At 38.7% G+C, this 27960-nt stretch overlaps 1 protein-coding gene across 3 annotated transcripts; it reads right to left on the bottom strand.

Annotated features, from left to right (window-relative positions):
* Positions 1-4: 4 nt before the first annotated feature.
* dixdc1b (DIX domain containing 1b) lies at positions 5-27722 on the bottom strand. Of its 3 annotated transcripts, XM_060890430.1 has the most exons (22): positions 27599-27722; positions 27287-27325; positions 19899-20028; positions 18799-18924; positions 18461-18713; positions 16578-16697; positions 8279-8376; positions 8048-8187; positions 7138-7227; positions 6719-6772; positions 6398-6448; positions 5852-5956; positions 5677-5730; positions 5419-5511; positions 5266-5334; positions 5111-5185; positions 4707-4868; positions 4489-4555; positions 3886-3994; positions 2322-2430; positions 2114-2193; positions 5-1848 (listed from the first exon to the last, which is right to left on the bottom strand). In XM_060890430.1, the coding sequence occupies exons 2-22, from the start codon at positions 27314-27316 to the stop codon at positions 1842-1844; spliced, it is 2022 nt and encodes a 673-aa protein (XP_060746413.1). In that variant the 5' UTR covers positions 27317-27325; positions 27599-27722; the 3' UTR covers positions 5-1841. The 3 variants fall into 3 exon arrangements, with proteins under 3 accessions (XP_060746413.1, XP_060746412.1, XP_060746414.1); XM_060890429.1 differs by lacking the exons at positions 27287-27325; positions 27599-27722 and adding an exon at positions 25165-25476; XM_060890431.1 differs by lacking the exons at positions 5-1848; positions 2114-2193; positions 2322-2430; ... (8 more) ...; positions 27287-27325; positions 27599-27722 and adding exons at positions 5961-6014; positions 25165-25484.
* Positions 27723-27960: the final 238 nt, after the last annotated feature.

Genomic DNA, 27960 nt, shown 5'->3' with positions numbered 1-27960 from the left:
AGAATTAAATGCTGATATTCACTTTGTTTATTTGCAATCAAAAATCCAACCGTTATTAACAATCACTAGCAGGAATGTTATCCGAGTGACGTTACTGTGGTTTCAAGTGCAACACTGAAAAGTACATGAAATCATAGATGCCTAAAGAAAAACGCAAACTGCGGTAAAATAAATTGTAAAATCCTCCTTGTAAAGGCGAACATTTCTTTTAAACACTCAAAATAAAACAAAACAAAACATTGATCATATAAAATCATATCAAGCCTCTCTCTGAAATATAAACATATCTATATACATATTTAAAATGTAAAAACAAGACACAGGTACAAGTCTTATTTGGATGACTAACTGGTTCTGGTTCGGTCCAGGCACAGCCGGATTCTACTCTGTAAACTCTGCTACAGTTTCCAAATCAGTGCGGTGTAATTGTAGCTTTGTACTATCCCATAGAAACTAATGTAACTTCACATAAAGATGCAAAACAGATGGTTTCAAATGAGGCAGACACCTTTTACACTGTATTTGTGCCTTTCGGTGTTAGTCTTAAGGCAATCTCGGGATCCTCTAGGTGTTTCTCATGTTCATTTTCTACACTGATGTGCGCAAGTAACCAAGAGTGAGTAAAATAAGAGCGTCTTATACTCGATGAATTTTGAAGGTGTGTTGATTGCTGTCTTACATCTTACAATGAACTCAAAGACCATTAATTCATTGCAATAACGTACCACTGGTGGATGAGGCATTTCATAACTGGGATGTTTTCAATTCTTTAAACTAAACAGCATGTCTGAAAAATGGGACGTGAGGAATGTAACAATGGAATATTTACTAATAAATTACCTTTCATACTTTAACAGCGGTTAACCTGATGACATGATATCAAAATTGTGAACGATGATGTCACAGCAGGTTTACATTCATGTGTCCATTCTAATGCATTATCATTTCCATAGTAACAGCGTATTCGCTGGGTATGCTGGGAATAATGAATAACAAATACATGTTATTTAACAGATAAGGAAATATGGTGAAGGGTGTAACTGATAACTTGAGCTAACTGTTTTTCGATCAAGTCTCTGTGTTTTATTCCTTAAATATCACCCATCTCTAATCACGAATTCATCAAAAATCATTGTTCGAAGGAACACAAGTCCGTTTCACACACTCTTGGTACTGAGAAAGACCTTATTTGTATGAATTAAACCAGCATTTAATATCTTAACATCACTTTGGTCCTGTAGACTTAGGGCTTGGGCTAAGTATTGAGAAACTATTAGAATCCTGACTGACCTAAATACACATTTTTATGGAATATCTGTCCAGAAAACCCAAACTTTAAAGGTTAATCAAAAAAAAAAAAAAAAAAAAAAGATTAAAAGGGGAAAATGTGCTGGATTGCTGGTACAAGCCTGGCCTTCACTGAAGGCAACTGATGGACATCTTAATCTTTCCACACATCTTCTAACATGATATCAGTCACATTAGCTGACATCATTTTGTAGCAAAATGACTTGAGAGCTTCATGCTGTAGGCAGCTTGTGTGATCGACACTTCACCTGGTTACTACAGTGTCCTGCGTTTCTGGAGACAGCTGTTCTGGGAACAGAATGGACAGGATCGTGTTCTGCACGTCTAATTAACCCCCAGGTGTCCCTTCTGTTATCCTGCTTTCATTTGACTTACACAGAAAGACAGCGGTACACAGAACAGGAGGATTTTAGAATTTCAAGTGAGAGTTGAGCATCTGTACATCCGGCACAAGCACATTTATTCTGACAGATTGGCACAGTTCATCCTCCCCATCACATCTGATCCCAGCGGGGGTTTTCTCAGGCTTCCTGTTAGATCCTGTTAACAGACAAAAAGAAGCAGGGTGTAAAACAGTGGGACACAAACTGTACTGTACTGCAGTGTTGTGTTGACCAAGCTGCTTTAAAAATATACTAAGCTGTAAGTTTTTTAGATTGTAGTGAAACTTCATCTATGATTAATTTTAAGGTCAGGATCAACTCTGGACTCTGGAGCTGTGAGGTACCTGCTGCACCGCCATGCCACCGTTACAGGAAAACTGAAAAATAATAATGTATATTTATGTGCATTTCTTGTGCTTTACCTCCCCTCGCCATGATCTTCCTCCACCCATGCCACGATCTTGCCCTCCCAGCCAGGCACCACTGCCTCATCCTGAAACATCTGAGCAATGCGGTCACATTTATTTACCTATTCATACTATCTGTATATTATAATGATGATAATAATGCAGGCACTTCCACATGGTAAACATCAGCATGTTCAGGTGAAAATAACGTCATGGAACATACCTCCTCTTTCACAGTGCCAAACTCAGGGTCCAAAGCTTTAAAATGGTATCTGTAACTGCCTTCTCGATCTATAGCCACTTTAAAGTCTTTAAGGGTAATTTCTCCCAACCTGACATTTTACACACACACACACACAAAAATGAATGTTTTATATCACCCAGCAAAAAGTGCTGTAATCCTGGAAAATCCACATAGTATCGGTGTATAAATTGTATTATTGGGATTTTTATTTCTATGCATTAAAGTTATGTAAAGATGCAACAACAACGTATTTTGTTCTGAGACCTTCTCATTGTCATGAATGGCTCGGACTATTTCCTGCCTGTGCACCAGGGGGCGTTCCAGCAGGGATTTTCTGTATCGTGTCGTGTCTCCTGGTTTCCGTGTCTTTCCTTGTCATGCCTCCTGGTTTCTGTTTTGTGATTTCAGTTGCCTAGTCTTTTCTTTAATATTTTTTCATGTGCTTCTAGTTTTGTTGTATTTCTTATCAAACCCCCTTTTTTCATGTTATTCCTGCATTATTTCTGATTCCGCTCCGTAGAGACAGCCGCCCCTGACACTCAAATCAACAACAGGTCAAATTAAATCCAAAAAGTATAAACTCACAGGCCGCTTTAATAAAAAGCACCAGCAAATTCATCAGCCGATCATGAGGCTGCAGCACAACGCATACCATCATGCAGATACAAGTCAACACGTCAGTTAAAGATCATATCAAGAAAATCAGAATGGGGGAAAAAAATTCTCAGTGACTGACTTTGGTTATGATTGTTGGTGCCAGATAGGCTGATCTACGTATTTCAGAAATTGCTTACTCCTGAGATTTTCTTTATGCAAAACTGGTGTGAAAAATAAATATAAAAATCAATACAAACATCCAGATCCAGTGAGCAGCAGTTCTGTGGGAAGCACGGTGATGATGTCAGAGAAGAATGGCCAGATTGTTTCAGGGTGACATGGAAGCTACGGTAACTTAAATACCCACTTTTTACAACCAGAATGCACAAAAAGCTAAACCTTGAGGCAGATGGTTTATGACAACAGAAGGCCACATCAGATTACCTTAACTATTTACCATCAATGAGACCTGTAAAATAATATTATTTATTTACTTAAAGGTAGGGTCTCCGATTTTTGAGAAATGCTTCAATGCGAAAATGCGAAAAGTCGGGCCGAAAACTAAACAAAAATCAATACAAACGGGTAGGCCAATGAGCAGAAAGGGGCGGGTCTTGTCAATATGGGCGGAGAGAGTGTTCAGTGCGCATGTGTGACATTAGCGGAAAGCGGTTTTAACATTGACATGGAGGATGCTTTACTTTTTTTTTTTTGACATGCGGCCAACTTTATTTAAGACGCCAAGGTCGCTTTTTTCCTTCTCGATAGGTGAGTAACGTTGGTTTTGCTTTGTTTCACATAACTAATATATGCTGTCCTTTGCATGATTATGCTTGTGTGTCATTTTTTGCTTGTTTGTTTATCTGCAATCGTATTGTTCTTCCCTTCAGCTATGATAAAGACACATTTCTTTCCATTAGTTTTCTTACTCATTTTCTTTACTCACCTCTTAGGGATGTTGATCATAAAGGGTGTGAGTGAGCGGTCTGTGAAGTAGAGGACTTTGGTGGAGGGGGAGGAGTTAAGCATAGGGCTGCTGTGAGAGTGGACCAATTCTGCAGCAAAGCACACACACAATGCAGGTACATCTTTTAACAATACAATCCCTTGACAAGCAACATCGCAGGAATAGTCTTCCTACAGAGCAAATCCAACTTATTACATTCATAACAGGGTAAAACGCTAAAGCTTTCAATACCACTGGGCTGCTGAATGCTCAATTCTGAATGGAAGGAGCCTCGAGTATCAGTGCTTTGCTGCGTTAGGGGTAAAGCTGTAACTATGTCGGCTTTGCATTTTCTCAGTAGCAAGGCAAACAGTATTGTGTCTTATTAGATTTCAATAGAGAGAAAGGGGAATTAGTGTTTATAGCTGCTATAATGTAAATAAAAACGGGAACGAACTTTTTGAGCAGACATACCTATAAAACTTGTTATTCTTTCATTAATAACAAATAAAAAAAACACTGTGCTATAAGAGGTATAGAGCACTTTTGTTTTATTCTTTAATTAGTGTTTTTATTCTTTTCCTATTTGAAAGGGACACTTACTGCTGCTGGATGGCCAGGAGTCCCTGTCTGTGTGAGTGGCCTTGTGTCCTGGAGACCTCACCCTTGCCTGGAAAGTGTTGAAAAGTCTTGCCTCAGTTCAGCAGTTACATTCATAAAACCTAATCATGCTACTGCACATTGTGTATGTTGTTACATGGGCCGCATGGCAGTAGGCTAAATGTCTGAGAGGACACAATATTTAGAAAACGCTCCCCTACCTTACTCTGCTGTCTGGTCTGTGACTCCAGTGTGTAAAGGCGGTCCATAAGGCTGGTCATGCCCTGCTCCAGTGTGTCCAGTGTGTGGTGCTGTGGGTCGTGGCCTCCGAAACAGTTCCTCAGACTGCGAAGAGCATCCCGAACCAACTGCAGCTCCTCCGTCTGCCAGGAACACAGCCATCAATTAAACAGTTGTGTTCTTGTTGTGCGGTTATTACATTTGTGCCATGCGGGTTTAATTAAAAATCATTAAATCATACTTTTTTGGCAAAGATTCAATGAAAACTGAGATCATATAGGATAAAAGTCTCTGAATATAACTACAACCATTATGTTAAATTAAAGCTTTAAGACTGGTTTGAGGATTATAAAATGAAATGTACACGACTCATATAGAAACTCACGCCCTTGTGTGCTTGTGCTGTACTGAGATCCAGGGCTGCTGGATGCATGTAGCCATTGCTTGGAGATCCAGGTAGCTGAAAACAAACAAACAAATAGAACCATAAAGCTCCTAATTGCTTATAACAGCTGTCTGTTATTTTATTTCTGGTCTCACCTCCTCATCATGATCAGTCAGCTCCTGAAGAATCCTCTGCTTGTTCTCCAGCTCCCTCTGCAGGTCAGCCTGAGTGTTACACAACAATAAATCCTAGCTCAAGCTTGTGCGGATTTGTGAGGTCTGTGGTTACTATTTTGATGAAGGACGTACCTGCTGGCTGTTGCTGTCTGTCAGCTTGCGTATTGCTTCGTCCAGTTTGAACTGCTGTTGGTGAAGCAGGCGATCCTTCTGTCCTAACTCTTTCTGCACAGCCAGAGAAAGAATCGATAATTAAGTCGCTCCAGAATAATCAGCCAGAGAAGTTAAAATATAACAATAACTTTGTGTACTGTAAATACATGCATTTCTTTGCTCTAATGTGAGAAGCATATGAATGTTGTGCATTTGTTTGAATCTGACTTAGTGTACCGTATATTCACTGAGAAGCCTGTTCCTCTCTTCTAGCTTCTTGTGAAGCTCTGCCTGAGGATTCGTCAACAGATAGCAATTACCACACACACAGATTGTATATATATGTATGTATATTATATACACACACTCTATACACAGACGTATATGCGCACACACACACACACTCACTTACATTTTGTCTCGCCAGTTCATCACGGTTCATGGTGGTACGCAGAAGCTCTTGTTTGAGCTGTAACACAGAGGACTCCTGTACAGTCATACGTTGCTGCAGAGCATCCTGCGCACACAGCACACCCTCAGCACATATGTTCTGTGTCTGTAGCTGCTACTATTTACTGACATGATGGCAGTCCATGTAAACATTCAGCCAAACAAGAACATGGATACAGTTTTTTTCCTGAAGTAGAAATACAACATGCCAAAATCTAAAAACATCTTTGGTTGCTGTAGGATGAGAGACAGAAAGGGTAGCATCTTTACATACATACAAATATATCCATCCATCCACAAGTAACAACACAACATACATGTTGTTTGCATGTGTATAGAGAATCCATGTACACAAGGTGGAAGTGGGAATCGAAACTGCAACCACGGAGATGTGAGGCAAACAAAGAGTATACATTTTATATTGTTATATTGTCACTTGTTTGCATTAAAGCTGGGTTACACTCACAGCTGTAACTGTAACATGAAGTGCTGAATCTAAATAACTCACTTTGACTCCTTGTAGATTACGTGCCTCCTGTTTGTACTTCAACAGCTCCCTCTACAGGAAAACCAGGTATCATTAGAACAACAAGAAGCACAAACAAGGAAAGCAATGTTAATATGCAGAGATGCATAAAAGCTCAAGAAACACTTTTTGCTGATTTATACTACATTCACACATTTAATGTGAGCTCATCAGTTGCTGTTTGAAATTAAAAGGTAGTAATAATCAAGTAATAAGCTTCAGAAAACAGGACCGAATTCTTGAAATGAAAAAGGCTATTAAAACATGCATCGCGTTACAATTCTACTGCAATAAAGCGTCTACCTTCAGTTCCAGACTCTCCTCCATGCTCTGGTCAAGACGACTGCGGATTATTACCTGTTACAACCACCAAAGTTTAATTCGTTTGCAGATTACGTGCACTGTGCTAAAAAGGTCTGAACAGTAGCTGAATGAGGCAGAAACTGAACTCGAGAGAGAGAGAGAGAGAGAGAGAGAGAAGCAGCTGAACAGTGAGGAAGGGAAATGGATACCTGGACCTCACACTCAAACAAAGCAGAACTCACCACACAGTAACCTGATCTTACAGAGAGCAAATAAGCAAGTGCCAGAGAAAGAAGAGGAAAAAGAGAAGGACTGTAAAAAGGAGTTTCTTGGGAAAACAAGTGAGCAACACAAATAAGAAATACTAGGATTGCAAGATGAGAAGAAAACACTCTTTGTAAGAAAAAAAAAAGTCATACCAGTTGTTGCTCAACATTTTCCACTCCCTCTCCGAAACTTAGAGAAACCTCCTGCTCGTCGTCAGGCAAAGAGCCGTAGAGAAGCAAAGCCTATAAACACCCAACCACACATATACTTCAGACACCGAGGCATCAGACAGGTCTTACAGCCACACATTTTACACTGAAAATCCCCATCACTGCTGTAATAGTAGCTATCCAACACTTTTAAAGTGAATGGTTTTGGCTGATGTTATGTGTATTAAGTTACAAAAATGTTTTTAAGTACGTCTGTTTTCCATTTCGGTTTTTATTAATATATAACAAAGCCTAATAACTGTTATAAGAAAAATGATGTGAACCAGCCATGCAGATTAGCTATCAGCTAACGGGGTCAGTTCGATTAACAAACATACATAAGGTTGATGAGTAACCTACACACACTGAGATTTTCTACACACATTACATGCTTTAATGTTCAAAGTTAGTGTTTCTAATAATACAGAAAATAATATATTTGTATATATAGGAGCTTTATCATACAGTTATTGCAGGAACAAAGAATCTGACCATGTGTCTATTAAAAGTTGTGACAAACACCAACCTATTCTTTAGGAACAGCAGGAGATTTGAGCTTTGCTGAACTTTTGCAACATGATGAGCCAGATTTACAGCACCGGAGACAAACATTTAACTAAAACACCACCAATAAGGAGCTCTGAAGTACACCATCATACCATGTATTTAGATATAATCTAAATCTATCAATATAATTTAGAGATGTGTCCCAAAAAATCTGGTTCTCGCATTAGTTTCTTTATTTTTGACATCGATACGATTCTGAAAAGTTGGTCCACAGTTAAGAGCTACATGAAGCTGGAGTCACTGCTCATTTCTATGTGCACAAATTTATTCAGGTCTCACAGGTCACCTGTAAGCTGGACACCATTCTCCTGGCCTCCACCATCTCTCTCTCTAACTGCTCCTGCTGTTCCCACAGTTGCTCCTCCCAGGCACAGTTATATCTCCCATCATGCTCCTGGGATGCTGCTGGGCCACCTGTCATATTGTCTGAGAAGCAATATATCCTGGTCCATTATTTCCTGAAACACCAATTAGCATTACTGAGAAGACAAGTACAAGGGGAAAGAACCCGCTTTACCTTTGGCGTGTCCTGACTGGACACTAAAAAGCTGTTCTTTGTCTTGAGAGCTGCTGGTGGGGTCTTTGGGCATGTGGTTGGGACTGGAGGTGCTCAAGCTGAGAAGAGAGGACAATTTAAGCTTACCATCTGGGTTATAGTAAAGAAATATTGCTTTTGAGACATTTCCCAGTTATTTTTTTATGTGTACTTGATAAAAGTGCCCGCTGCGTGCTAGCTGAACTGCTGATTTCCAACTGCAGAAGAATGAGAAAACATGGTATTGTTTAAATGAAGGTATTGGCTAATCTTTTATTTATTTGTTCAACTGATAACTTTAGAAGCTGTCTAGAATTTGAGCATGTAATCTAGTATTACACATGTCCTCTCTAGCTGTTGTGCAGAGGGAGGTGCCCCAGAAGCGACCAGACCGTGAAGTCGCTGGCTCTGGCACAAACTCCAGCCCCAGCAGTACAGCACACTAATCTCTGCTCAGTTCTCCATGGACCAGCTGTCTCTCTGCTCACATCAAAGTGCAGAAAATCTCTCTCCCAGTCTCTCTGTTCATTATTCACCAAGCTCACATCCCAAAAAGGTCGAAAAAAGAACTCCCTTGATCAATACTGTCCTTGTCTATTAATTCCCTGTATAGGGATTAATTATGTCTCAGCGCCAACCAGACATATCTGCCAAGAGCCATACAGAGACTAAGTAAGCGTTCACTAAATGCTGCAATTCCCTTGGCTATTTTGATGGTGCGGGATAACGACTACTTCCTGCTTTAATTGTGGTTCTGTAGATGTGTTGTGTTTGGCAGACCATTTTAATAATAACAAAACTATTAATAACAAGGCAACAGACCAGTATACACTCTGTAATTACATCCATGGTTGATGTTACATCTCTTGTAATAAAACCACCATTAGAAAGCACTCTTACAAAGCTTTGAGAACTGACTGAATTAGTTCTAAATAAAAACAAGTAGCTTTTTTCTTTCATCAGTATTGTTAGTTGTAACTTACCAAGCTTTGCCATTTCTAGCAGACAAAACCATAGAAAGGAAAGTGGAAGGCATGGCGAAGCTTGGTAAGTTACTAACAATAACTTGACCTTACCCAGAAACTGGGCTCCATAAAAAAAAAAAAAAAATCCAACAACTACCATTCAACATTCTGGGTTTTTTTTCTCCTCTGGACAATGTGCAGAAAAAAACAGACTCCCCAGCATACAGTAAAGCTGAGTAAATTATTTTCACCAAGTGAATTAGATACAACACTTCAGGGAGTATCTTCAAAGTAATGAAGTTTTACTTGTAGATGTAGTTGGTATCAACATCCATAGTTTCATTGGCTGTGTAATTGAAGTACTTCTAAGGCTGCAGGAGAAAAAATTAATAATGTACCATTCACTTTACTCGGTTACCTGGCTGACAAAACTATCCAACTGGAAAGTTGTTTAAAAAAAGCAGGGATGCTACAGCCTCAATACTGGAAAATGTCATTAAAATACCTTTAAAAATCATTTGTACTTGTAGCTGTGCTACTGCCAAACACTGAGTGTGTCTGACACAGCAACAAGTGAAGACACAGAAGCTATTTTTTTCTTCTTTTTTTTTCCTCACTACAACAAGAACAGTTCTACAATGAAACAGAGTAGTAGTTGTTGTGTTGTGTTGTGTGTGTGTGTATGTGTGTACAGGACTGAGGTACGGACACTGTAGAGAGACGAGGTGATCTGTCTTCTTTTGTGGTTTGTCAACATTAAAAAACTGATCTTCTAACACGTGCCACATCTGGGAATAAGGCGCAACATCATGATGCTACTTATGGTGTGGTATGAAAATACACGTGGGAAGTAATCTTGATGACGTGTTCTTAATAGCTTCTGTATTTAGAAAGCAGTCTGTCAGTTCGAAATAAAGTGTTAGTATTGTGTAAGTGCTGCCTCACTGTGCAATCACACAGATAAGCCTAGATGAGTAACCAGTCTGATTGCATTCTCCTAAAATCTCATTATACGTAGATAAATAGCAGTTTTCCTCTGATTCTGATTCCAGTGTTGCAAAAACATCATTTTCAATAAGAAATGGTGTAATGCAACTCCTTATGACAACCAGCAAAGCTCTCTCCCTCGTCAAAACATTAGAATCTCTTGGGCTATTAAGACTTTCTTGAACAACGAATTTAGGAAATATGCTCATTTTTTCTGAAGCTTTGAACACTGTTGTGTTGTTCCATGACATGGAATTTCAAAAGACCTGGCATAATAAACATCATGTAAAAAAAGGCATGGATATCAGAAAACCAGGGTACAGTGTATGTCGTTGCTGTGAAACATCCTTGTTAGGAAAACCAAACCAAATGAATAACTGCTTGGAAAATGAATAACTGTTGCCTGTGGCTAGCAAACCCACATCATGTGAAAGTGTATCCCAGTCCAGAGCTTAAAATAAGCTTCATCTTTGCTTTCAGCAAGAGTGGCCACAAAAGAAGGCTTTCATACAAACTAAAATTTAAAGGGGGTTTGTTATCAGAAGACAAGAGATCACATTTGTTACTTGCACAGTGATGATGACGACATGATAAATATTGATTAAAAAGCGTTGGATCAACTCCTATGGGTTAAGCCTAGTTTAGTTTTATCTTCTTTGGATGGTTTTCTGAGCTTCAGTCCTCATTTCCACAGCTACAAGTAGTGTAATTTTCCACATGCTTCCTATAACCTACAACCATAAAAGCATTAGTGAATGGAAAATTAGAATTTCACAAATGTTATCGTATATATGTGGCTTTTCTGTTTACGTCACGGACATGTGTGGAAGGGACAAAAATGGTTTACAGCTGGGAAAATACAGCACACATCACATGTGAGGCTGTACTGAGCTCCAAGCTAAGCAAATCTAGTAAGCATTTAGTACCAAAGCTGGTAATGGACACTGGTATTCAACCCTTCCAGTCGTATTATTATCTATGGTCTTAAATGCTGCTTAAACAGTTGTGGGACAACGTTAGTGTTTAACTCCAGTTAGTAAATCAAAACAAATAAATTTTATTTTAATGACTATTATTACTTATGTTTACTCTTAATATACTCACAATATATTGGGATAAGACAATGTTATATTAATATAATATAAACGTCAATATTTTAGTTCTGAATGGACTTCCCTGAAAATTTAAAGTATGCATCCACGTATCAAGTTTGAATATGAATGACATTCCCCACATATGAACTGACAAAAAAAAAAAAAAAAAATGAATTGAGCCTCTGGTGAATGCGTATTGTAATCATTTGGCAGACGGTGTATGTGATAAACTTCTAATGCAAGCACGAAGCATTTCCTTTTATGCAACATGTCCACACAGCAGGAAGCAGCTCTGGGAGGTTTAAAGGTCCTCATCAGGAAAACCGTAAACTCTATATTTGTGCTTGCTGCAATCTGTATCTGATATGACTGCACTGATGGGGGATCATTAGACACCCGACATTAAGCACTAATGATAAGATGTAATCACAGGAAGCCTGTTAAACCACTGTATTTACACTTCAGCATGGAATTTGGCACGAGTCCCAGAAATTCTTCTCTAAAGCAGAAGAGTGACTCTGTGAAAAAGTGTTGACACAACAACTAAAAAAAAACATTGTCAGTCTAAAATAAGAAGAGGAAAGGAAGCATGAGCACTGCTATACTAAGCATGCTATTTGATTAATAAGCATAGAGTTTCTATTGTTCTAAAAGACGACGTGACAAGACGGACAAAAATGATCTCTAGGCTGGTGTCGAACCCAAACGCAGTGCTAAAGCACAGACTCCACATTTAGCTGACGCTCTTTAATCATTAACACTGTGATGTGTGACCACAAGAGTTCACAGAGACAAAGAGAATGGACAGAACAGTCAAGCGCAGCACTTCGACCACAGTGACTTCCTACTGTCAAAGAATGCCGGCTTATTTTTGTTAAGGGTTTCAGCCAATACTAAGCAGTGCCAGAACAAACACAGAGGCGGGTCTGATCTGAGACGTCAACACAACTCTTCTGAAGTGAGTGAATCACTTTATGCAAGTCCAAGACCTATAAATATTGTATTGCATGTTAAATCTGCGATATTACTTCTAGGCAAATCTGTAGTATGCATTCTATAGGGTATAGCATTGCTCATATATAATATCCAAACCTATGTACTCTAGATTACCTCTGTGCCAATTCTCAATTGTGTGTAAACAAAACATAATGCATCACAATATTAAACAGCAAATTCTCACACAAATCTGGGCCTAGAGTGAGTTGTTTTTAAAGATTCTTGTTTTTTTAAAGGTTGTGCTTAATTGCCACTGATAATCAAATTGCCCGCTAATGTTCCACTGACTCTAAGCTAAGTGCAATAGCTGGTTTCATTTTATTTGTGGGTGCTGGGCATAAAACTTTGAGGGTAAACTCAAACCCTTCATGCTCAAATCCGCTGATCTGAAGCAACAGCAAACTTCACAACTCTGCAAGCGGCACATGAACAGCACCGAGAAAGGAAGTTCATCATTTATTAGATTTGTTCACATTTTATCCAGGAAGAAATGTCAGGGTTGACAGGTAAATTGGGCTAGGTTTAGACCAAGGTTGTGGGTGGAAAAAGCCCATGAGCTGGTTTCTCTGTTTTGGGCTAGTTTAAAAATAATCTGCAGTCACAGCGATCTCTCTCTCTCTCTCTCTCTCTCTCTCTCTCTCTCTCTATCTCTATATATCTCATATATATATATATATATATATATATATATATATATATATATATATATATATATATATATATATACATATACATATATATATTTTTAAAGCAAATCAGAATAAAATAAAATCAATTTCTACAAATATATATCTCATTTCTAACCTCTATGAAAAAATAAAGAAAAAAAAAAACTTGGGAAAAATACCTGGGAACTCGGTGCTATCATCTCAATTCAGCAAGAGTTTAGGAAGTGATGTCAAATCAATATGGCTGCTCACAGCATCAACTGTAAAAACACTCTAGCTCTTCTTAAATAATTGATGTTACATATAAGTATTTGCTTCAGACAAATCAAAAGTACAGAAAAAGTTGCTTGTTAAATCTATTACACTGACTTGACACGGTTGGACAATCTGAGGCGGAAAACGTGCAGAACTCGTCACAGTGAGCTGTCTATCTTGCATGAATTGGAAGCGTCTACTTTTTTTTCCCCTCACTAAGCCTGAGACGTTTGGATGCAACATTTATTTATATTAATTCCTGTATTACATTCTTCCAAAGATGATCAGTGTTTAATATTAAAACATTCACTTTATAATAAGCTGTTGTCGTAACACAAGCTAAATGAGCTAAGATGTGTTTGGTGTCTGAAATCTGCTTGGACTCTAGATATGAGTCTCGTGTTGCCTTAAATTAGGGAGTAAAGGAAAAGCTCTTACCATTTAATCTGTTTAGCTCCCATGTTGGTCTAAGTCACTATCCCACTGCGCTGCTTCGGATCGTCCATGTAGCACTGGCTAGAAAACCGTTTACTAACATCTTTTTCACTCATAAACTCTTCTTTAGGGTCCAGTCTGAGACCCATGAAAAGACTCACCAAGCTGTTCAGTGACAAATCACTAAAGGACAATCACAAAAAGGAAACCGCCAGAGTCCAAGCTAACACTTGGTAACAGTTACAAGCTTTTGAGTGTGAGATCTGCTGTTCATCTGTTCCCGACGTGGCACGTATGGAAATCCTGTTTTGCTTCAGTAACAGAGGAGCGAAGCTCTACTCAGTAACCAAGGCAGCTGCATCCTGCCCTGTTCTCTCTTTCTGGGTGTTGATATTTCTGTGAAACCTCTCCTCTCCTCTTTTGAATCACACCACATATTTATGACATACTATCCCCAGCCTGAGAGATTGCTCAGAGCCACAGAACAAAGCCGGGTTTCTCCTGTTTATCTTTCTCGCTCTGCTTTCTCTTGCTGAGATGTCAAGCATAGCTCAGCCTTCCTCTGCTTCTGCTCCTCCTATCTCCCCCAGTCCCTCCCTCATTCTCTTCTCTCTCTCTCTCCCCCTCCCTTTCAGGATCACTGCATGGGTGATGTGGGGTCGAGGCCAGTGGGAACTGAAGTAATTGGGATTGGTACAGGGTCAGCACCATGGGGCTCTGTGCTGTACTGCTTACAAGAGACTCCAACACACTTTGGACGTGTCAAAAAAAAAAAAATCATGTGCATGTTTTTGTACAGTTCTTACCATTTCCACAAATAAAAAAAACCCAGAAAAACTTTAAGACTTTTTCTAAATTGTTTTCATGCAAGTTAATGTTCCAAATGTTTTATATTATTTTCATTTCATTTTAAAGGCAAAGTGACTCCGCAGCCAACATCAGTGCCTCCCATCACGAATGGCTGAATAGCTACATCTCAACAGCAACTCTCCACAATCTGAAGGCTCTTATACATAATTTGGGGGATATTCTGAAATAAGATGTTCAAAGAGCTCATATGGGTGTCATGATGAGATGTTTGCAAACTTTGCCACACAGTGTATTTTTTGTGGATTATTTTGTGGTGCTTATCTTAGTCTGTTTTTCACTTCTGCATGTTAGGGGTCACTTTCCCTATTTCTCTTTGCATATCCTGATGGCACTTCTCTCGGCCTCAAATTCTTGGGGCACTTACACATTAAGGGGCAATGGGGTTAAGGAGTTCAAGCTGCAGTTTGGCAGGAACTTACTGTCAATCCTCATGACCTGATGATCTTTTGGTCACAGGTGATAGTCTGATAGTCAGTTTAAAACACTGAGCTGTCACAGATTTCCACCTTTGAGTGAACCACCTTCATCATCATCATTATCCTGTCAGTTAAGTTTGCCAACTTACATATCACTTTTTATTACTGAAAAAGCTTCCAGAAATAAACCTTCACTTGTAGCGAGGAGTTCAGACAATGCTGATGTTTCTTTGACTGAGCTGCACTCTCAATTTCTTTAACTGCTTAGTATCTGGTTGTATAGTCTCTGGCTTTACTTATGGATTAAAGCTCTGAAGAGTTGACCTACTTATACATAGCTCATGATTATAACAAGCTCTAAGTGGAACATGATCAGTATGACCTCAGTAACTCATGGTTAAGCTAGAGGGAGAGAGCGAGAGAGAGAGCAAGCGCAACTTTTATAGCTGCTATAATACAAGTGATAACAAGCTTGTTCTGAGAACGGTTCACAATAATAAATGTAGCCAACAAATAGATAAAAAGTAAAATGTAACTTAAGAAAAAAGTTATAAGTGCTGAATTGCTGCAGTATATGACGCTTCAGAAACAGAAGCTTGTCATGAATTATTTTCTTATAACAGCATGTCCCGTCTGGTTTTAGGAGAACATTCAGGCACATGTCTGAAGACGTCTGGGGGGCTCTTTCATGCCATCTGTCATCTGATTCCACAGTGCAACCTCCTAATGCTCTGACCGAGTCTCACAAACACACACTCAACAGTTAATAGAGACATTGTAATATAAATCATAAAGAAAATAGACATCTCATACAATTTTATTATACAATATTTTGGATGTATATGTTTTCATTGATGCTACTCCTTGTACTTGTGCTGGTTTTGTCAGACTGAATTTTCCCCTGCAGGGGATTAATAAAAGTACATCTCATCATAGTCCTTATTTGTGACTTACAGATTTTAAATGAAGATTTCTTGACTCTTCTGTTGAACAAAAACCTTTACATTAATGTATCTTACTGAGAACGAAAAAAGGCAAGCATAAAATAAAATGTGTTTAATATTTATTTATGAAACCATTTTAACAGCTATGGGTCCAACATGCAGAACGTCTATATAAAAGCAGCCTCACATTTCTCCTGATTATCAGCTGCTTCTGACAGCTAGGAAAATGAAGAGCTTTTGTAATCAGGTGCTGCAGGCTGTGTGTCAGACATTCAACACAAACAACAGAGGCAGTGAGTCGATCTGAAAACTGAGCAAAATGAAGGGTGTATACAGAATGCCACTATTGTTCTCCGTGGATGACAGAGCCGGCCGTGCCAACAAGCCATCAGCTGTAACCTTTAACACCTACGCCTCTGTTTATCTCGGTCCTGAGTAAAGAAGCACCTCACCAGATACTGCTCCGAAAAATACAAACAGGTTTTGACATGAGAGACTATGAGACAAATGTAAGCATCATGAAGCGTTCCTTTATGTTTACATTCCTTAAGAAGCATGCGGCACACCTCTGCCTGCTGGTGCTGTCAAAATATTGTTTTCTGGATTTAAATAATCATTTACACTGAGATCAACAATGGAGTACAGCTTTACCTTTGGTCTCCTGTCTCTGTGTTGTCCATGTCGGCTTCTCCCTGGCCCTCATACTGCTGGACCAAAGCCCGCACACTCCAGCATGGGCTCTCGATCTCCTCATCAGCACTGGAGCTTCGCCTGAGGGACATAACGAGTGAGTGGCATTCAGCTTTAAGGAGTTTCTTATCAGTGAAGCTAAAGTGAAGTTAAAGCCAAAATAAAGACTTTACTTTAAGGTGGTGTCTCCGTTGTTTGAGAAATGCTTCAGAAAACTGCGTTGGGATGACAAACAAAACAAATACGAAACTAACCTGTAGCCAATGAGCAGAAAGGGTCTTGTCGATATGGGTGGCGAGAGTATTCAGTGCACGTGTCTGACATTAGCAGAAAGCGGTTTTAACACTGACATGGAGGATAAAAACAAAGAAAGAAAGCGAAAAAAGGCTTACGATAAGGCAAGAAGTAGGACCTGTGTTAATATAGGATCAACTTTCCAGCGCTGGAGGGAACTGAAGGAGCAGGAAGTTGGCGCATATTCACAGATTCGAGTTTCCCCGAGTCAATAACTCCTGAGCTAAACGCTGTTACTACACAAATAACACCTCTTTTCTATCGTACTGATGTAGACAGGCAGCTACAACCGCGTTTTGCTAGTGACAGCGTTTAGCTCAGGAGTTATTGACTCGGGAAATTCGAATCTGTGAATATGTGGCCAACGTTACTAAGACGCCGAGGTTGTTTTTTTTCCTTCTCGATAGGTGAGTAACGTTGGTTTTGCTTTGTGTCGTCCTTTGCATGATTATGCTTGTGTGTCATTTTTGCTTGTTTGTTTATCTGCAATCGTATTGTTCTTCCCTTCAGCTATGATAAAGACACAGTTCTTTCCATTAGTTGCCTGGGTTACGCATGTATGTGTGGGTGGAGCTATCAATACAGGGGTGGGACCCATTTGGGTTAGGGGTGTGTTTGTTTTGGTGATTTCAAATGTCAACATTAGCTTTCAAACAACGGAGACCCCACCTTTAATAGTCCTGATCTTAGCAGGAATTTCACCAAGTTTGAATTTTTAAATGATTTTCTTGTTTACAAATTCAAAGTGTGTGAGAATCGTCTCAGAATAGCCGTTAGTTATCCAAACTAAAGCTTTTGCGATCTCCTGCATGCAGTGGTGAATTTTTTGAGGAATACAACACAATGTAGTGCGGTGTTACAAAAAAATAACCAAAGACAGAGAGGTGTTATGGAATTCATGTGATGATACGGTTACCACCTCAAAGCTGCTGCATAACAAAGTGACATTTCACTTGTATTACAGCAATTTACAAACACTGTTTTAAACTAAAATGTAACTATAAACAGTTAAAATATCAGAGTTTAGACTTTTAGAGAATTGTCTCTTCTCTCCCTTGGTTCCTCTCAGGGGCATGAAATGTCTGCAGCATGTCTCAGCTTGCTTATTTAGACAAAATTTAAAAAAAGACACTAATTAAACTCGTGCTGCAGTGTACAGTGTCAGGCAGAAGAGGGCAACACTGTACACAGCATCAGCTACTCTTAATGTGAGAGGGAGAATCCATTCTTCATCCTCTTTATCCTGTTAAACCCTGAACAGTAAGTCACTGAGCTCTCGTGTTGATACCCACTCTTTTTACACAAGCTTATGATAAAGAATAAAATACCTTTGTGTTGTGTTAGGAAAATGTGGCTACAACACGTGTTGTGACTTGTATTGACTACGGCTGCAATGAGTCATCATGATTTGTTGTTTAAAATGATGATGAATGGGTTTACTGAATGCCAATAGAAGACAATTTCTAGAAAAGAACAATGGAACAGCGTAAACCAAAGTGAATTATGTGTCTGTATCGGTTGTGTCGAATGAACAGTGAATAAAAGCTAACCTCTGCCAGTCCTGTCTGAGCTGGTGAACGCTGCGTCCTGAGCGAGACGCATCGCTCCGGGCAGCTGCTAAAGCCGCAGCTGCATTCTGGGCCATGGCCATAGTGGAATGAGGTCTGTGATTGGCTGATGAGCTGGTTGAGTTCCTACCAAAGGCAGCTCCTGCTCTGTGATTGGCTGAGGCAGATGGCTTAAAATGTGCTGCTAGTGCTAGGATCAGCCTCATGGCAGATTTGAGGTTCCCTTCCACAATGTCTGTGAGAAGCAAGAACAGAGATAAACAAGTTTAGAGGTTTAACACAATAATAATAATAATAATAATAATAATTCAGTAAGTCACCTCTGGCAGAAGTCTGTGGCATGCGTATCCGCTTAGAGGACACAAACTGCAAAACCTTGTCCACATTTTCTCTCTTCTCTTGGTTGTCCTTTGGCGAATAATGAATACCCTCAAGGAGCTCGCCAGCTACCATACAACAAAATAAAAGCTATGTACTTAAATAATAATAGTATTAGATCATTGAACTTTCCTGATATACTTTGATAACATGTTTAACAGCATGTCAGCCTGAGCAGAGGGACTAAGGACACAGCAAAATAACAATAATAAAAAAAAATTTTGACACCTGAAAGAGTTTAATCATATTTGCCTATATAAACTGATACAATACATCACTTGCATTAGGATAAACCAAGCATACTTAAAAAAAGAAGAAAAAAGAAAAAAAAAAAAAAGACAAAAAGCTGTGCTGTTACAGGATAACTAATGATGTGTTATGAATTTACTGCTACCACCTTGATTATTTCCCCAAAACTACACATTTCCCCCCTCATATGCCACAGAAATCTGCCAATTATTTTAATTCTTTCTTTAATAATAATAAAAATAAAAAGAAAAAAAAAACACGACAAAATCTCTCCATCCTGAGGACTTTCCCCTGTCAGAAAAATGATAGCTATTGCATACATTTTATAAAAATAAGCTATTAAAAAGATATGAAAATTGTAAAGCATTTTCTTAAATAATAATATATATAAAAATTAATTTTTATGGTGTAAATTAGAAATGCCTGTATTTTATAAATTGTATTTATAAATATCAGCTTAATACTTCTCATTCACAGATTTTAGCGTTAACCTGTATCTGGCACAGCAGATTAATCTAGTGGAGGTCTTTTGTAGCATCGGAGCAGTAAAGCACGGTGTGTTAGTTTACAATTATAAGTCACTACTGTAGGAGAATGGAGACTGTAGGAGGCAGGTTTGCCAGATTCCTGATGCAGCACTGTAAGGAAGTGTGTAATAAACTACATCATATTGTAAAATATATAGTCAAATATCAAGTAATCAGAAAAAACAAAATGCTGATACTATCAAACTGTCAGTTAGAAAAAGATTTGAATAGGTAGTAGGCTGACATTTCTGGCTCCATCTTCTTACCCACTATCTCGATGAGGTGTGCGAGCACCACGCCGTCTCTGAGATCCTGTCGCAGGTCACTCACAGGCTTCAGACCAGGCTTCTTCTTCAGCTGAGCGTTCACCCACGACACGTACGCCACCAGTTGTTGCTGAAAACACATCGTTGGGTCATACGACGCATACAAGCGACAGCACGTACGTTACGCAACATCACATCAGTCTGGTGAACAAATGACCTTAAGCACTGAATCAAATGAACTAAACCACTTTTGGACTTGATTCAAATGTGAACTGAAGAATAAATGCATCAAAAACATTTACATGCATTTAAAGCATGTTGCTACAACAAAGCTTACGTTTTCAGACAACACCCAAAAAACAATCAGTGTCAGTTACAGTCTGGTGTCATTTCAGCTGTCTGTGTTAACACCGCATAAACCTGAGACCGCTGAAGGACAGAGCAGAAGAGTGACGGTGTATTTTAACAGCTGGGGGATTTAAATATCTTGCAAGTATTATCTACAGACTTAAAGAAAAAAATAATAATAATTCAGCCAGATAAAGATGCAACATCATTTTTTTTTTCTTTTTTTTTTTTTAAATGGCACCAAATTATTTCTCTCCATTCTCACCCTGTTTTTAGCTTTTGTCTAACTATTCTATTGCAACTATTCTAACATTTCGAGATGGTTAAACACAAGCAAACATGATGCAAGTAATCTTTGTTTCAACTCTCAAGTGGTCAGGCCATTAATTATGTTCCTTTTTGAAAACTTCAGTATCTAAAACCTCATGACGATTGGAGTTAAAAAGAAGAAACAGAATTTAATGAGCTTCTCATGTTTTATAGTACACCTTGAAATTTAATTACTTTCCTATAACAACGTGGCCAAAAAGGGTTTTATTCCTTTAATTCCTGAGCAATTTACTAATTACTACAAACTCTTCGTTTTTAAAGTTACGCAAAGTATTTTTTTTTACTGTTGCTAAACAATATAAAGTAATTCCTGTTATTTATTACTCTTACACGAAGTTAAATGCCAGTTGTTATTTTACAGAGAAATGCAGCAACACTGGACACTCCTTCTTAAAATGTTGAACAAAAATCTCCTCACCCAAAGCCACATCACAGGTGAAACATGGGTAAAGTCTCTGTGTCTACGTAGTATGACAAGTGCATTAAGTGCTAATCTAAACCTGTGATACAGTAGATGTCACAGTCAGCACAACTATCAGTGATGCCATTATAGAAAACTCAATGTTTGAGAAGATTCAGCAGTACTGTAGTAGACTATGTTTTAGTGTTGCTTCAGTGTACCACACTGCAGCATCAGAGATAAACATCAGGTCCCCATGGAGTTCCATTGCCATGGTTACAGACAGGTCCCTGACTTGTGGGATTTCATCAATTAGACACGCCATCAATTAGACATGAACCGATGCTAACTGGATGGATTTTGTTAAATAATTTTATTTCCAGAACTACAGTTTCGTCTCCTTAGCCGATCATAATATTGTAACAAGTACAGAAGCCGTGACGAATGCAATCCTCTGACGCATTCATGGGAAGTTAAACAAACAAATTATGTCAAAGAAGCTTTGTATTTAGGGCTCAGGATTGACATTCTCTGATTTCCTGAAATCCCTGTCTATTCATTCAGGCCTGATTCAACTCTGCAGATTAGTTCATGTTGCAGTTTCACCGTCTCATCCCAAAATGAAGGCTTTGCTCCTATTCTGCCTAACTTGTAGAGAGCCAGTGAGGTTACTGCAGAGAAGTCTATATTGCACGCTCTACATTAACCAAGTTGTACTATACATGACTGCAACAAAGCATTTCTTTTACAAGGCCATAAATTCTAACAGACTCTTGAGGCTGCTTTCACATGTTTGTTTGTTTTTTTTTTTTTTTTTAAACAGAAGTGCCAGTCGGAGTGCTGTGTGTGCTGATATGAAAAAAATGTCTCTGGTGACACATGCATACTAGCAATACATACAGTTAGTGTGTCAGGGATCTGCAGAAGAGGTGGCAGAAAACAGACCTATGCTCTCAATGCAACCTAACAACAAACTCTATACAATAAGTACTGTGCCAACTGGGAGTTAAATACTACTGCTGGTTAAACCAAAATGGGAATCAGGTTTAAACTGTTATGTGACATGTTCAGGTGAGGTGCAGTAGCTACATTCACATGCATACTGAAATTATAGTGCAATTTTAAGTCACAGTTGCTATACTAGGCCAATAGGTGTTCCTACTACTGATTGCCCTGATAATAAATAATAACAATAAAAAACAGCATAGAAGCATTTATTTAGTCACAGACATTACAGAACAGTGAAATTCTTTCTTCACATATCCCAACAGTCAGCGATGATAGAGAGCCCCTGAAGCAGTGAGGGTTAAGGGCCTTGCTCAAGGGCCCAACAGTGGCAGATTGGCAGTGCTGGGGCTTTAACCCTGATCCTCTGATCAACAAACTGGAGCCTTAACTGATTGAGCCACCACTGCCCCTATATAATAATAATAATAATAATGTTTAGCACCGTGTGATGCAATTAGCATTCCACTTGACATCAAATTGGTTTGTATATTAAAATTCAGCAGTGTGTGTATATATATCATACGAGATAAAAAGAGAAGCAGTGTGCCCTCTGTTGTCGATGCACCAAGTCTATCCATATTTACATAAAGTTAAACTTTTCTCTAGTCGCCAGTGGACACTGTCACTTGTGTCACAGGAAGTTGTGGATGCTATCTGGTGCTTTGTCACCACAAATGGCCACCCAGTGCAGTCACAGGATTTCGTGCAAAATGGCAAGTGTAAAAACATGATTAGCACAAGCTCTGACAATAGTTCCAATAGTGAGGGTTTCAGTGAGGATTTCTGTTAGCAACAAGAGTGTTAGCGCTTTGTAACAGTCAGATTTAAAGCTGTAACGTGTCTGACTTAAATTTGACTTATTAACTTCAAAAGAGAGAAAAAGAAAAGTCTGGTAAACTGCTAAAACATAAATGACAACAAGGACTAACATGTTTTCATCCATATCCCACAATAACTATAACTACAAACAGAAAAAGTATAATGTTCATTTTTTGATAAGCAATAAGGCGCAAATTGCTGTGGCTCAAGGGGAATAAAATACCTCCCGTCTATGCAGTGCTGTTTAATTTACTAAAACAGCATGCCCTGTTGTTAGAGAGAAAGTCTCTGAAAAAAGCCCACAACTGAAATGCAATGTGCTCTGTCCTGACAACCTCTTTGGTACAGCAATAAACCAGAAACCAAGCTAACGTTTAGACAAGCATTCCTGTAGGCCTTTGGCTTTTTTCCACATAAACAGATATTCTTATGTGAAATATTTTAGCAGCCACTCTGCAAATTGAATCAGCCTCTAAATAGTGTTAATATTTGGCATATAGTGGGCTACTAGTACAAAGACTCCCTTGTCTGGAGCATATCTGTCTCACTGAAAGGTCAGAGTGGTCCAAACCGGCTACCTTCTTGAGAGAGGATGCCGAACACAGGGAGCATTCACAGCACCGAGGCAGTGTTAGCCTCAGACAGCCAGAATGTGTTGCTATCTCTGCGCAGCCAGGCGTGACGCTAGGCGTGCGGTCTGTTCTCTCAGTGACTGAACAGACTGAGAACCTCGCTGTCACTCCTTCCTGAAGTTTCCTGTTTCTACGGCACACAGGCAGCTGGGTACCATAACAAATCACTGGACTGCTTTATGGTTACACAGAAGGACAGCTGATAGAAATGACACAGTTGAACAGCTGCTGAACAGGTCTTGGAAAATTATAAAAACGCCCCGTTATTGGGGAAGTGTCACAAAGCACTAAGACAACTGAATATTTATCTTACACCGGGTGTTTAGGGTGAGCATACATTATATGAAGGTCACAGAACAAAATAGAGATAACATTTATTTCAATGAACAATATGGCCAACCGTTTGACACCAGACCATCAGCTCAAAATGTGCTTTATAAACATCCTGTTCCAGATTTATTCCCCTCTTCTTAAAAGTCCACACTTTTGGTAAGGTTTTACAGTTGATATAGGGATTAGTGTCCATTCAGTGAAAAGAGAAAGTAAAGTCAGGTGCTGATCCTGGGCAAAGACGACTGGGGAGCGTTTGGCATTCCCGTTCATCCCAATTGTGTTTTCATTGGGGTCAAGTTCAGTCCTCAGTACAGGCCAAGTTTTCCACTCCAAGCTTGGCCAAAAACGTCTTTGTGTACAGGGGTATTCTCGTGCTGGAACATGTTTGACCCTCTCAGTTCAGAGGAAGTGAAATTTAATGCATTGCCACACAAAGTCCTCCTATAAAACTGTGTTCTTCTAACTACGTGGCAACAGTTTGGGGTAAAACCACATATAGATGGGTACTGGTCAGGTGTCCACAAACTTTTAGCCATATAGAGTATCACTTGCCTCAGGTTTGCAGATTTCACATTAGACACAACACGGCACACGAGGCATGACAACTGTTTGACTTTAATTTTACACCGTGGTAAAAATCTTGGGTTTCCTCTCAAATATCAACCCTCACTGAACTTATACTGAGATTATAACCAACATAACATTTTATCTGCCAGTTAGAACTTTCATAACGACACTAAAACAAGTAAACCGAACGATCTATTTAATAACTCTTACAGAGATTTGAATATTAAAAAGGTAAATCTCTAAATACTATTGGATTGGAGATCTCTGTAGTCCCCAAAACTACAAAATGGAGCAATGTGTGGTGTAGACTATTGTTTTCACTGTACAGTAAGTGTAAAAAAAAAGAAGTTTTGTTTTAATGTGGTTGTCTAATCTGAGGAAGAACTTTGTTAGAATTCTATTATAATTTCCTTGCACCAGTTATTACTATGCATTGTTTTTATCGTCAATATTTACTATTCTTATTACTAATCACACTCAGAAGTGGAAATAATGACAAAAATGTGCCATAGTTGGTATATTACTGTACTGTACTCCATCACACTGTGTGTAAATAAAGCTGTAAGACTGTTAGATATCGATTCTATCGTGATACCGAGTCAGCATTCAGGTGTAAAGCAAAACATTCACCACACAGATGGAGATAAAGCCGTTCACATCACAGCTGCTTTATAAACGCTAGTTTTAGCTCACAGCTAAAGTTTGGAGACGGTAACAGCGTTGTGTGTGTATTCTGTTAGACAAAACAACTTAACTGGTTGATAATTTGGTTTCTGTGGAAACGAGTTTAAGAGAAAACCGACTGAAAGTTTTTGCTTTGGATTCGTACCTCATTATTGAAGCCGTCCTGCAGCACATCGAGTAAATTTCCCTTAGATAAGGATGTGATCATTCTTCTGCCTTCTCACACGGAGAGGAGAGAAAAGGAAAGAGGAGACGAGTTCAGCTAATCGTATTAACCACGCATGGCTACACCGTGGGGCAAACAAAGAAACTGTACAAACACCGGCTCTGGCTTGTGTGATGGACATATGTGCACGCGCGCACACACCGTTAGCTCCCACACAGAAACAGGATCTGAGGTAAACCGAGCTAACCAGGATGAAACGCGCATGCGCTCAACTTGAACGCGCTGCTGTCGTTATGGTGACGCTCTGAGTAACCGTCGCTCGGTTAATCTGAGGGGAAAACATCCATTAGCTCAGGGATTAGCTTGAAAAACAGGTGACGCTAAATGAATTAAATAACAAGTATGACATGATTTTGAGGAGAAATACTTTAGAACAAATCTTTAGAAAACTGTTTAGCAGATAGTGACGAGGGATTAATGATTCAGAAATAAAAGAAGTGTTTTCAGTCACAATTTGTCTTCATTCATATTTTGTTCAATGTATTTTGAAAACAGTTGCTAATCGAAATTGTGAAGCTAGTATTGCGAATCCAATCGAATCGTTACACCCCAATAAACACGATTCTCAAATCTGTAACAGCAGAAAGCTAATCAATTTTCAATTCATTCGTGTTAGTTAATTATACACCACACCACAGTGTGTGAGAGAGAGAGTGAGTGTGTGAGAGAGTGCGTAAGTGTGTGAGCGTGTGTGAGTATGTGTGTGAGAGAGAGAGAGTGTGTGTGAGAGTGAGTGTGACTGATCAGAAGGTATGAATTATTTTTATACAACACCATGTCTTTAAACTAGGTCCATGTAATGTGAATGATAGGTTAATATTAATGTGCTCATACTAACATGTTACTTTTTCTATAGTAATCGTTCAGTTACAGAGAGATATAACGAGGGAAAAAACAACCAAAGCTAGTGAGGGAATGACTGTTTAGTGTGGCTATAATGTAAGTGAGAACATTGTTTCTTGAACATTTCACAACATTAAATCTAACTAAACTGCTATAAACAGCATCCCTCACCCCATTTGTTCCTTACTGATCAAGTACTAAAAGATCTGCAATGAGGTCTTAAATTTAAATCATAAATTTAAATCATCAACTAACCTTTTTCCAGCCCTGGAGGTCATAAGGCAACTCAAGACAATGCTGTTTAACAGCACACGACAATACTGATTACTAAACAGTACACAGTACTCAGCATGAGCGAGTTGTGTACAGCTTCGCTAAACCACATCCTTCCTGCCAGCCTTAAACTTCCTGATTCAGGCAGTAACAAATGTAAATGTACATTGTGAGAAAATCAATAAGCTGATCTGACCCCTTAGTGACAGACATTATGACTGATTTTTTTTTTTTTTAAACTAAGCTTTAAGATATATTCAGTAATTCTGGTTTCACAGGTACTTTCTCAATACCATTCCTTTAATATGAGTCTATATGGGCATCATGAATGTTCTTGTTTAAAATCCTTTTAATACAGCTGTTTCTTAATGTAAATGTGACTGCATCATTAACTACTTTATGTAACAAGTAAGAATTTATATAAAAGCAGGAAGGAGAAAGAAAAAAAAATACTTGCGGCAAGATTGCGGAAATCATAGCAAATAATTGACAACTGGAGGGTTTGAGGATGTTAGTGAAGCTAGAATGAGGTGAGATTTACATCCTGTACATCACAGGCCACAATGCACACATCTTAACCCCTAGTAACAGTTTAGGGTCACTAATGCACCACTCAGTATCTGTTTGGGAGTTGGAGGAAACTGGAGAACCCAGAGGAAACCCACAGAATCCTGTAACCTGTGCTCAGAATCAAAACTGGGCAACCTGGAGCTGTGAGGCACCAAGTAAAACAAACTTCATCAAAGTGACATTATATATAATCACACACATTATATATACACACACATATATACATATATATATATATATATATATATATATATATATATATATATATATATATACATACATATATACACACACACACACACAAATCTGCATGTTTATGTTTTGCAGTAATCATCCTGACAGTAAACAAACTTACCGATCCTTCCACTGCTGAGGAGCGAGGCATCTTTCTGACCTGAAAAAGAACCAACAGTTTTTATATACTGAGTAACCAGTGTTGTCTAATTCAGCACACATGCTAAGCAATAAAGTTACAGGTTTAAAAATTATTTAATACGAGCTTTGGATATTTAAGGAAAAAAAATATTAGGTTTAGTGTAAAGTCAGGTGCATCGAAGTAACGTTAATCAAACCAAATCCATAGGAAAGACTAAATTCTCAGTTGATAAATAGCTCTAGCTAGCACAGTTAGCTGGTTTGCTAGTCTGAACAAATCTGATTAACTCACCGAGTTTTAAAGTGGCTCCTCTCAAATCAGTTCAGACTCATTTGGTCCACAATTACGTTTTATCTTCGAGTTTATACGAGTTTTTTATAGTTACATGACTATGACCGAGTATCGTTAATTAAAATCACCATTCATGGATTTAGCAAAACAAATCTCAGCTGCGTTCTCCCAGTGGTTACCATGGTTACCAAATACAATACCACGTGGGTTTCGCTGTTTGAGATGAAAATGCCACTATTATTATTATTATTATTATTATTATTATTCGAACACGCCAAAAAAGTAAATAATATTTTAAAAGGACGTGAAACATATTTGTAAATATGTGTAATTTCAAATAGGTGCCCATGCATAATGTCTAG

The sequence above is a fragment of the Tachysurus vachellii genome, chromosome 17 (genome assembly GCF_030014155.1).
Source record: "Tachysurus vachellii isolate PV-2020 chromosome 17, HZAU_Pvac_v1, whole genome shotgun sequence".
Lineage (NCBI taxonomy): Eukaryota > Metazoa > Chordata > Actinopteri > Siluriformes > Bagridae > Tachysurus > Tachysurus vachellii.
This window is presented reverse-complemented; position numbering and strand designations above follow the sequence as displayed.

Bases quoted from the DNA above. Each gene is read 5' to 3' on its own strand.
- dixdc1b (XM_060890429.1), bottom strand. From the start codon at position 25,227: ATGATCACATCCTTATCTAAGGGAAATTTACTCGATGTGCTGCAGGAC. The intron at 8,377-16,577 runs GTAAAGCTGTAC...CTCTCTTCTCAG, and splicing joins ACAGAGACAGGAGACCAAAG to CTTGAGCACCTCCAGTCCCA. The intron at 8,188-8,278 runs GTAAAGCGGGTT...ATTGCTTCTCAG, and splicing joins CCAGTCAGGACACGCCAAAG to ACAATATGACAGGTGGCCCA.